The 12,268-nt window shown below is 47.3% G+C and overlaps 1 protein-coding gene and 1 pseudogene across 1 annotated transcript in view; both read right to left on the bottom strand.

Moving 5' to 3' along the window:
• LOC149445429 (oocyte zinc finger protein XlCOF29-like) overlaps positions 1 to 7,910 on the bottom strand; it is a 56,091-nt gene extending 48,181 nt beyond the window's left edge. The window contains exons 1-3 of the mRNA XM_089653862.1: positions 7,786 to 7,910; positions 4,982 to 5,439; positions 4,298 to 4,489 (exon numbers count right to left, since the gene is read on the bottom strand). Coding sequence (XP_089509988.1) covers positions 5,176 to 5,439; positions 7,786 to 7,881 — 360 coding nt within the window. The 5' untranslated portion in view covers positions 7,882 to 7,910 and the 3' untranslated portion in view covers positions 4,298 to 4,489; positions 4,982 to 5,175. The remainder of the gene's footprint in view (positions 1 to 4,297; positions 4,490 to 4,981; positions 5,440 to 7,785) is intronic.
• Positions 104 to 12,268, bottom strand: part of LOC149445428 (uncharacterized) — a 49,490-nt pseudogene continuing 37,325 nt past the window's right edge.

Here is a 12,268-nt window from a genome sequence, read left to right as displayed (position 1 = left end):
CTGCCTTAACTTTCCCAATAACATTATTTAAAAAAAAAAAAAAGACCTTAAAACTTGTATTGATGAGAAAACTCCAAAATAGAAAGTCCTTCCAACTCTTACATAAACTCAAAAATGTGTTTAATAATAATATTGCATACAATTAGAAATAAAATATTGGAATTCAGAATGTTTAGATAATGTCCAAAAATATAGTTATGTTCTTGAGAAAAAAATTGTATGTAAAATTGTTTGTGTGAATCTGTAGTCTCCTCAGCCCAGCTTCTAAAAAGTGTGCCACCAAAAAGTCTTTGTTCTGCTCTATAAAGGAGCGATTCAGCCCCCTCCCTCTCCTAAAAGTTGGCTGGTTTTCCTCTCTGGTTCTTATAGTCCCACAATAATATCTGGTGACAGATGTATAGAACAAACCTTCAGTCTTCTCCCCTCCCCTAGGAGAGAGTCTGAAAATGAATCCTTGGGACCTCTAATCAAACCTTCACTGACATTCCATCAGTCAGGGGGGATGGGATGTGTTACACATATATACTACACATATATATATATATATATATATTCTCCCAAAAGTAATCTTAATATAAAAGTTATATCATATAGAAATATCCTAATCAAGAAATATTACAGTATAAAATGTGTAAGCTTAACATGTATGAAATAGATTCTTACAATTCTCCTATTAGTGAAACTTTAGCTCCTCCCCACAGAGATGGGGGAGGGAAGCCAGCTAACCAATTCATGACTAATTACTACCACATGTTACTAGAATGTAGAGAACAAACCCAAGATATATATCCATATACATATGTATTCACATAGACTAACAATAGTCTGTTTATCTCACTTTTCCAAATCTAGAAAAATTGAAATATAATAAATCAATTATTTTATTAAGATCCAACACATTCATACATATGTTAGTAATGATATTAGGTTATGGAAGGCTTCTAACAGGAACATTTCCCTCACTCAGGACAGGAAAGTGGCTTCTTTCCCGTGTGAGACCTCTGATGTGTGTAAAGACTGGACTTCTTCAAAAAACATTTCCTGCAATCAAGACAGGAAAATGGCTTTTCAACCACATGAGACTTCTGATGTCTGACAAGTTTTGATTTTTCTGCAAAACATTTCCCACACTCCGAACAGGAATATGGCTTCTCCCCCGTGTGAGATCTCTGATGTGAGTAAAAACTGGACTTCTGTGAAAAACATTTCCGGCACTCAGGGCAGGAATACGGCTTCTCCCCTGTGTGATATCTTTGATGTGTGTTAAGACTGGACTTCTGTGAAAAACATTTCCCGCACTCAGAACAGGAATACGGCTTCTCCCCCATGTGAGATCTTTGATGTCTGTAAAGATCAGATGTCTGTGAAAAACATTTCCCACAATCAGAACAGGAATACGGCTTCTCCCCCGTGTGAGATCTCTGATGTATGTACAGATTGGACTTATCTGAAAAACATTTCCTGCACTCAGAACAGGAATATGACTTCTCCCCTGTGTGAGATTTCTGATGTTTCTGAAGACTGGACTTCACTGAAAAACATTTCCCGCATTCAGGACACGAATATGGCATTTCCCCCATGTGACATCTCTGATGTTTCTGAAGATTGGCCTTCGCTGAAAAACATACCCTGCACTCAGGACAGGAATACGGCTTTTCCCCTGTGTGAGACCTCTGATGTATGGAAAGACGGGACTTGCATGAAAAACATTTCCCGCACTCAGAACAGGAATACGGCTTCTCCACCGTGTGAGATCTCTGATGTGTGTAAAGATAGTACTTAGTTGAAAAACATTTCCCACACTCAGGACAGGAATACAGCTTCTCTCCCGTATGAGATCTCTGATGTGCGTAAAGATAGTACTTAGTTGAAAAACATTTCCCACACTCAGGACAGGAATACGGCTTCTCCCCCGTGTGAGATCTCTGATGTGTGTGAAGACCGTATTTCTGTGAAAAACATTTCCCGCACTGAGGACAGGAATATGGCTTCTCCCCCGTGTGAGATCTCTGATGCCTATTAAGACCAAATTTATAACGGAAACATTTCCCACACTCAGGACAGGAATACAGCTTCTCTCCCGTGTGAGATCTCTGATGTGCGTAAAGATAGTACTTAGTTGAAAAACATTTCCCACACTCAGGACAGGAATACGGCTTCTCCCCCGTGTGAGATCTCTGATGTGTGTGAAGACCGTATTTCTGTGAAAAACATTTCCCGCACTCAGGACAGGAATATGGTTTCTCCCCCGTGTGAGATCTCTGATGTGCGTAAAGATAGTACTTAGTTGAAAAACATTTCCCACACTCAGGACAGGAATACGGCTTCTCCCCCGTGTGAGATCTCTGATGTGTGTGAAGACCGTATTTCTGTGAAAAACATTTCCCGCACTCAGGACAGGAATATGGCTTCTCCCCCGTGTGAGATCTCTGATGCCTATTAAGACCAAATTTATAACGGAAACATTTCCCACACTCAGTACAGGAGAACTTCTTCCCTGTTGGAAGGCCGGCCCGGTCCCGCACAGTCTGAGGTTCCTCAGGATACGAGGAATCCGATGGTCCATCTACACTGGGTGGTGCCGGATGGACATTGGAGGGAGCCGGGTTTTCTCCTGGACTATACTCTGTGATGTCCTCATCTTCTACTTTCCAGTCTGGAGACAAAGTGAGACAATCCTTGGAGGTTTTCCTCATCTCCCGGCCATGGACTAAAATACAAAGAGGATTACTAGACAGGAGCTGATTGGTTCCCCCAAACCAGGACTCCACCCACATCAGGCAGCTTGGGCTCTGAGGAGCTTACAATTCCACCCTCAAGGGAACTAGGAAATGGCTCCTCTGATCTCCTACCAGGTCATTTCCTTATTCATGGACCTTAGTCAGAGAGTGAGGAAACAACCAGAACTGTCTTTTATAGGAGGGACAGTGATGAGGGATTATAGGACGAGGGTCCCCACCCCCTCTATCACTCATCGCCATCTTCCCAACACAAGAAGTACTGCACTTCCTTATTTAGTCCATGATTTAGTCATGAAGAACAGCGGGGCTGAGCCCCACCAGAGGTCAGAGAGTGAGGATGGGGGGAGAACAACCAAGATGAAGACTGGACTGATCCTGAAGACCACCATCATTGGGGTATTGACTCCTCCCTCATTATCACTTTCTGTTTAAGGGTCCAAATTTGGAGGATGTTATCACATTATTATCACCATGTAAAAGTCTGTGCTCCAATCACATCATCCATTATAAAATGTCCAGCTGGGAGGAAATGGGGGGAACAAAAGAGAATACATATTATGTGTATATATAGCAGTTGGGGGAGGGGGAGAGCAGAAGTCAGGAGTGTGGAATGTGCAACATAGAGTATATAGTGCAGGGGTCAGAAGAATGTAATGTACAACATAGAGTATATAGTGCAGGGGTCAGGAGTATGTAATGTACAACATAGAGTATATAGTGCAGGGGTCAGGAGTATGTAATGTACAACATAGAGTATATAGTGCAGGGGTCAGGAGTATGTAATGTACAACATAGAGTATATAGTGCAGGGGTCAGGAGTATGTAATGTACTACATAGAGTATATAGTGCAGGGGTCAGGAGTATGTAATGTACAACATAGAGTATATAGTGCAGGGGTCAGGAGTATGTAATGTACAACATAGAGTATATAGTGCAGGGGTCAGGAGTATGTAATGTACTACATAGAGTATATAGTGCAGGGGTCAGGAGTATGTAATGTACAACATAGAGTATATAGTGCAGGGGTCAGGAGTATGTAATGTATAACAGAGTATATAGTGCAGGGGTCAGGAGTATGTAATGTACAACAGAGTATATAGTGCAGGGGTCAGGAGTATGGAATGTACAAAATAAATTATACAGTGTAAAGGTCAGGCCTCATAATATTGGTATTCAGCAAGCAGTGGTGCCTAGATGTCCACATGAGACAAGCTGCAGAGGTCCTACACCGCTGTCTCCCATCTCCTGAGACCCAATCCATTCTTTCTATGTGTTTATCAGATGATGGGGGATCTAGGTGGATCCTCCGTACTGCTCTCTCCTTTACAATAAAGTCTCCTCTTACCCGGTGATGTGAGGGGCGGCTGATTGTCCATCATGACGTCCTTGTAGAGATCCTTGTGTCCTTCTAAATACTCCCACTCCTCCATGGAGAAATAGACAGTGACACCCTGACACCTTATAGGAACCTGACACACACAATGATACAGTCACCATCCAGACACATCCCTTGTCTGTTACTGGAGAATGTCCCAGAATTCCCGGCACCGCTCACCTCTCCTGTCAGCAGCTCCATCATCTTCTTGGTGACTTCTAGAATCTTCTGTGTCTTCTGTCTTGTAGGGATCAGGGATGGAGGTGGGGGGATGGTGATGGGATTCTGGATTCTCGAGGATCTTGTGGTCATACGATGAGATCTCCTTCTGGTGTCATTGTCGGTAGATTTCTTCATGACTCCTGTACAGTTCTGTGTAATACAAAGATAAATCTCACTCTCCCATAATCCCTCACTTCTATGGTCAGCTCTAGATTTATTCTCCAGGGATTGGCCACAATGTGCCGACTCAGCAAAGGACAGACATCTCCATCCAATGATATGATGACAATGGGGTCAGATTTATAGCTCCTTCTAGAAGTCATATAATAGAGTCACTAATGGTTTACTAGTAAGGCTCACTGACCCACCAGGAAATGTCACCCATGGATTTAGTGGTCAGTGGGCGTGGCATGCTGGTAATCATGGGTCTCCCTGATTGGACTAAAGCTGAGATTGTTCTCTTCTATAACCAATGCCGCCATCTTGTGCTATAACCAAATCTCATAGAGTCCGGACACTTTATGTATTCATAGTACTTGTGTGGATGTCGTTATTGATTACAGAACATCAGAAGACTTCAAGTGACTCTGAATCCCTCCCAGTGTACAGCCCAGTCAGATTTAACCCCTTCATTACACTCACCTCTCCAGTCAGCAGGCTGAGGATCTCCAGGGTGAGCTTCAATATCGTCTCATTCCGGGGAAATTCCTTCCTTACAATCTTCACAAAACCCAAAGTCTGCTGATTGTCCATCATGACGTCCTTGTAGAGATCCTTGTGTCCTTCTAAATACTCCCACTCCTCCATGGAGAAATAGACAGTGACACCCTGACACCTTATAGGAACCTGACACACACAATGATACAGTCACCATCCAGACACATCCCTTGTCTGTTACTGGAGAATGTCCCAGAATTCCCGGCACCGCTCACCTCTCCTGTCAGCAGGTGGACCATCATGGTGGTCAGTTCCAGAATCTTCTGCTCTTTCTCCCTCTCAGGTATCAGAGAATGAGATGGAGGCACCATGGTGAGGCTCTGGGTTCTGCTCCATCCTCCTGAGATTGGCTCCCCACTAGACTTCTTCTTTACAACATAATCCTACAGATCAGGAGACAAATAAAACAATATCAACCACCTGACATCATCTAAATGTGTGCAAAAATAAAATGGTCTATTGACCAGAATAGACAAGAGTGATGTCATGTGACCTCCCAGAATCCTCCTCACCTCTCCGGTCAGGTCTGTGTTTTATTAATAGAGATAAGAGTGATGTCATGTGACCTCCCAGAATCCTCCTCACCTCTCCGGTCAGGTCTGTGTTTTATTAATAGAGATAGAAGTGATGTCATGTGACCTCCCAGAATCCTCCTCACCTCTCCGGTCAGGTCTGTGTTTTATTAATAGAGATGAGAGTGATGTCATGTGACCTCCCAGAATCCTCCTCACCTCTCCGGTCAGGTCTGTGTTTTATTAATAGAGATGAGAGTGACGTCATGTGACCTCCCAGAATCCTCCTCACCTCTCCGGTCAGGTCTGTGTTTTATTAATAGAGATAGAAGTGATGTCATGTGACCTCCCAGAATCCTCCTCACCTCTCCGGTCTAGTCTGTGTTTTATTAATAGAGATAAGAGTGATTGTCAAGGATTCGCTTAAAACGATCACCCTGTCACATGTCCCCCACACGCCACGCCCACAGCGACTAGCTAACCGTGACGCACACGTGCGGCCGCGACAGGGTGGTAAAGAGGGGATAATAAAGGGATTTACACTTAAATATCTCAAACCGTATATAAGATCAGCCGTGATACCTTTTCACAGCCTGCACTACCTCTGGCCACCACCAGATGGAGACTCCACTCCAATCCAGCTGGTCCACCACACACTGGCAGATACGATCTTACATACAACCTGGTGCCCTGATTAGAGTTGAGGACCAGCTTAGTAATCACACACCCTTCTAAAGGTCCCTTCAGCTATCCTAGCTTGAACCCCGGTGTTGATAACCCTTCCACTGTCCACACACCCCCACACCAGACGCACCACAAAGGTAGCCTGCCACCACCCAACAGTTTATCCGCAGAACGGTCTGTTGAGACACCACACACACACAGATCTCCGTCTGGCAGATCTGTTACCTTTGCAATCTGCGTGCAATCTGCCCACTCACAGTGCAGTTGCATACAGATTGGCAATGAGCTTAACCGAGCGTTTTTAAAGGCACTAAAATACAATATAACCCAATCTAATCTCTCGATCTAGTCTCTCCGAAGATATGAGCACGTGCTTAAATACACAGAAGTTCACTAATTAATTTTAAGATTTAATTTCCCAAAGTGGGCAGTGCATAAAACATGTACAAAAGATAAAAGGTTACAGCAAATACAAAAGATATAAGAAGACACACAAATGACTAATTACTATAAAATAAAAGGGAATAAAAAGACAGAATAACACTTTACCCTGCGGCTGGAGCAAGCCAGAAACTTGGCAATCCGCTAGTCAATCGAACCAGCTCCGTACGAATCACACTGTCCAAATGTCCGTGCGTTCAATTTATGGCGATTTGGACATGGGCGGGACATTAGTCTTTGGCCAATTGACTCTGAGGGAGGTGGTCCTGACCTGCCCACAAAAGGTACTGTGTATGGACCTGCCCAAGTTCAATTGGGCCGAGACTGGCCTGAACACCAAGTCGGGGATTGGATTTCTGACACCAGCGCGTCAGCCCGATCGCAACAGTACCAAACACCATCCGACTGTCGCACCCCCGCGTCATCTAACCATTCCATGCATTTCCCTGGCTTCCTCCCCAAGCCACAATATGATTCTTATATGTAAATGTAGCGCACAGAATGGCCTGCACAAAGGAATCATGTTCATATCTCTCCAACTAATATTTCATCTTTTATAAGAGATTAAACATACCTCTTTGATGTGAATATTACCTATAGAGCTTTCCACAAAAGGCAGACAGTCTGTCTGCTGTCACTGGCTTTCCCAGAAGGTGATAACCTGATTGACACACAAAAGTTGTCACCTCCAGGAACCTGGCTTTAGACTAATTAATGCTAAATGATGATTGGGTCTGTAAGGCCTATTGAGGAATTGTGTATACATACACATCTGATCCCAGACCATTTGTTTGTACCTTCTATTAATTTCCCTACTGCCCAGGGGGCTCAATGTACATCCTTAATTACCAGACTGTTCCTGCACACACCTTTGTAATGAAAGGGCCTGACATAATCTAATCTACTCAACCTGTCATGGCTATGATTCCATATTTCCACTCAAATCTTACATGTCCGTTACAATAAATTTTACATGTCCGTTACAGTGATGTCATGTGACCTCCCAGAATCCTCCTCACCTCTCTGGTCAGGTCTGTGTTTTATTAATAGAGATAGGAGTGATGTCATGTGACCTCCCAGAATCCTCCTCACCTCTCCGGTCAGCAGGTAGATGATCTGCAGGGTGAGGTTTAGTATCTTCTCAGTCATGTGACTCCGGTCCTCCTCCATCCTCATTGGTGCCATCATGTGATCTATACAGGTCTCATTGTAGACGGATAACTTTGGGAAATGAAAGTAAGAATGATTTGGATGGTATTGGTCACACAATAATAGGATGTGGATGTGAGGGGGGAATAGGAGGGTTGCTGGACATTGAAGAACTACTCCCCCCATGGGAAGACATTTTGTTTGGACTGTTTAGTGTTTACTACAATTTTGAGGTCCGGGGCCCCTTTTCTCTGTTGGGTTTGTTTGGTCTCTGAACTGGTTTTGATGAGTATTAGATCTGCAGACAAGGAATGATAAATCTGATCCTTCCTATGACTAGTTTGCTCTGAGGCAGTGCTGTGAGGTCAATGTCGGCTCATCATGCAGGGATGGTCACTTTACATCACCCGACGCCCGGGACATGTAGTTCTGGGGGCCGGGCAAGTATTGTTTTTAATCTTTATCCCTGCTGAGGGCAAGCCGCAGGGCTCTCCTTTCAGGTGCCAGCCTCTGCCACCCCGTGTGTGTGATCCTCTCCTGTACCTACTATGCTTCCCCGGCTCTGCTTGCCCATCTGTTGGCACAGTTCAGCGGGTGCTGGAGGGTAGAGGGGATGGAAGAGAGCGGACACGTTCACTCCCTTCTTGTCCTGACCCAGAAGTGACGTTATGACAGATTTCCCGACCATCGAGGCTGGCAAAGAATGTAATGCGGTTCGATGTGCACTACATTACATCCAATGGAGTACAGGGAAGACATTGGGGGTCTTTTAGACCCTGGATGTCTCAATAAAGAGAACCTGTCATCAAAAGTCATCACATAGAGGACTTTGTCCCCTTAAGTAAAAATGTTTTTTTTAAATGCAAAGAATTAAAGTTATAACTAGAGATGAGCGAAGTATTCAAAAATTCGATTCGACTGATTCGGCGAATTCGTGGAAAAATTTCGATTCGAGTCGAATATATTCGCTGTGAATTTAACTTAAAAAAGGGTGTTTCTAGGCTTCAGAGAGACTTAATATTAGTGCTGAACACTGTACCTTTAATTTAAATGCCCTTGGAGTCTGCTGGGGAAGAGAAATAATACTGTCAGGCAGTATGACATGCAGATGAGTGCCGTCGATCTTAGAATCACCGCACACTTCACTCATTTGGGCAGTCACGGGGCCAAAACCAGAGTGTGGAGCCACAGTGTGGCGGTGGAGGCAGCAGCAATGGGAGGCCATACAGCACCCTATGACAAAAATGGAAACCACCAGCAGTGTGAGGAGACCTGAAAGTGGCACATGGCAGAGTGTGGCGATAGAGACAGCAGCAATGGGAGGCCGTACAGGGACCCATGACACACTCTGGACCTGGCAGCAGCATGAGGAGGTGGTACAGGGGCCCATGGCAGATTACGGGCCTGGCAGCAGCATGAGGAGTCGGTACGGGGGCCCATGGCAGATTACGGGCCTGGCAGCAGCAATGGGAGGCCGTACAGGGACCCATGACACAATCTGGACCTGGCAGCAGCATGGGGAGGCGGTACAGGGGCCCATGACAGATTACGGGCCTGGCAGCAGCATTTGGACTCGGTCCGGGGGCCCATGACACACTCTGGACCTGGCAGCAGCATGAGGAGGCGGTACAGGGGCGCATGACAGATTACGAGCCTGGCAGCAGCAACTTGGACAGGAGGACGTTCAGTTTCTGCACCGTCTGGTGCGTGCTCGCAAACTGTTGTCTCTTGGAAACGGATTCCAAGAAAGACTGCTGATGGAATCCGTGAAGAGGAGTAGCAGGAGAAGGAGCATCTGAACGAGCGGAATATGCCAACAAGCGACAACAGGGGCCCATGACAGATTACGGGCCTGGCAGCAGCATGAGGAGTCGGTACGGGGGCCCATGGCAGATTAGGGGCCTGGCAGCAGCTATGGGAGGCCCGTAATCTGCCAGCACCCTATGACAAAAAATGGAACCCACCAGCAGTGTGAGGAGACCTGAAAGTGGCACATGGCAGAGTGTGGCGATGGAGACAGCAGCAATGGGAGGCCGTACAGGGACCCATGAGAGACTCTGGACCTGGCAGCAGCATGAGGAGGCGGTATAGGGGCCCATGGCAGATTAGGGGCCTGGCAGGAGCTATGGGAGGCCCGTAATCTGCCAGCACCCTATGACAAAAAATGGAATACACCAGCAGTGTGAGGAGACCTGAAAGTGGCACATGGCAGAGTGTGGCGATGGAGACAGCAGCAATGGGAGGCCGTACAGGGACCCATGAGAGACTCTGGACTTGGCAGCAGCATGAGGAGGCGGTATAGGGGCCCATGGCAGATTAGGGGCCTGGCAGCAGCTATGGGTGGCCCGTAATCTGCCAGCACCCTATGACAAAAAATGTAACACACCAGCAGTGTGAGGAGACCTGAAAGTGGCACATGTTTGGGGCATGATTCATGGCGGATTTAGTCAGTTGTGTCAGGAACTGGTGGTTTGAAATCCAGACTAATCCACGCCTGATTCATTTTCACAAACGTCAGTCTCTCCACACTTTGGGTGGACAGTCGTGTCCTCCGCGGAGTTGCAATACCTCCTGCCGCACTAAACACGCGCTCCGATGCCACGCTACTGGCCGGGCATGACAGCCTTTCAAGGGCAAATTCAGCTAGTTGGGGCCAAAGGTCAAGTTTCGTTGCCCAGTAGTCAAGGGGATTGTCTACCTCGGTTGGCAGGGTGCTGTCCAAGTAGGCCTAAGCCTGTTGTTTGAGGTCCTGCTCCAGGTCCACCTGATGCTGCTGCTGCTGCTGCTGCTGCTGCGGCTGGTTAGTAGTTTCCTCACTGCGCTGGTGAAGAAAGCTACTCATCATCGACTGCAGACTGAGGCAGCCGCTGCTGGTGGAGCTGCCACTGCTCCTACCACCCCACCCCTCCCCTGCTGCCATGGCAGCGGAACGCGAGCGCACAGGGCCCACAGTGTCTGAGGATGGACGTTGGCGCAGACAGGCAGAGACCAGCTGACTACATAGGTGGTTTTTATAGTACGTTATTTTGGCCTCCCTCTCAGCAGGTGTGAAAAAGGCCACCATTTTTGAACGGTAGCGAGGGTCCAACAAGGTGGACAGCCAAAAGTCATCCCTCTGTCTGATGGTTATTATTCGGCTGTCGCTACGCAAGCAACCGAGCATGCTATGGGCCATTTGTGCCAAGGAATGCGAGGGACTCCCTGCCTCCATCTCCACAGCATACTGCCACGGTGCGTCTGGGTCCTCTGTCTCCTCCTCCTCCTCCTCTACCAGATGCTCCTGCTCCTCCACTCCTGTCCGCTGAGTGGAAAAACCACCCATTTCACTCAATAATTCCTGAGCACCAATGTCCTCCTCTACCTCCTCCTCTTCTTCCTGTCCTGCCCCCACAGGGGTCATGTGGCGTTGAGATCTGTGCGCCACGTCTACCGCACCCTGACCAGCCATTGTTAACAGCATTTGTTCCAGGACGTGCAACAGAGGAATGACGTCGTTCATCCCATAGTCCTGCCGACTCACGAATAGCGTGGCCTCCTCAAAGGGCCTGAGCAAGCGCAGGTGTCACGCATGAGCTGCCAATGGCTGACATCTAAGTTACACAGGGAGTACCTTTATCCGCTTTTAACATCAGGAAATCGGTGATGGCCTTTCGCTGTTCGTAAAGGCGGTCTAACATATGTAGGGTTGAATTCCACCTTGTTGCAACGTCACAGCATGAGGAGTCGGTACGGGGGCCCATGGCAGATTACGTGCCTGGCAGCAGCAATGGGAGGCCCGTAATCTGCCAGCACCCTATGTCAAAAAATTCAACACACCAGCAGTGTGAGGAGACCTGAAAGTGGCACATGGCAGAGTGTGGCTATGGAGACAGCAGCAATGGGAGGCCGTACAGGGACCCATGACACACTCTGGACTTGGCAGCAGCATGAGGAGGCGGTATAGGGGCCCATGGCAGATTAGGGGCCTGGCAGCAGCTATGGGAGGCCCGTAATCTGCCAGCACCCTATGTCAAAAAATTCAACACACCAGCAGTGTGAGGAGACCTGAAAGTGGCACATGGCATGAGAGACTGTGGACCTGGCAGCAGCATGAAGAGGCGGTATAGGGGCCCATGGCAGATTAGGGGCCTGGCAGCAGCTATGGGAGGCACGTAATCTGCCAGCACCCTATGTCAAAAAATTGGACACACCAGCAGTGTGAGGAGACCTGAAAGTGGCACATGGCAGAGTGTGGCGATGGAGACAGCAGCAATGGGAGGCCGTACAGGGACCCATGAGAGACTCTGGACCTGGCAGCAGCATGAGGAGGCGGTATATAGGGGCCTATGGCAGATTAGGGGCCTGGCAGCAGCTATAGGAGGCCCGTAATCTGCCAGCACCCTATGTCAAAAAATTCTACACACCAGCAGTGTGAGGAGACCTGAAA

This window comes from Staurois parvus, unplaced genomic scaffold, assembly GCF_062004578.1.
Source record: "Staurois parvus isolate SC_StPar_1 unplaced genomic scaffold, SC_StPar_1.0 ptg000721l, whole genome shotgun sequence".
In the NCBI taxonomy this organism is placed as follows: Eukaryota; Metazoa; Chordata; class Amphibia; order Anura; family Ranidae; genus Staurois; species Staurois parvus.
The sequence above is the reverse complement of the archived record's forward strand: the minus strand, read 5'-3'. Positions and strand labels throughout refer to the sequence as shown.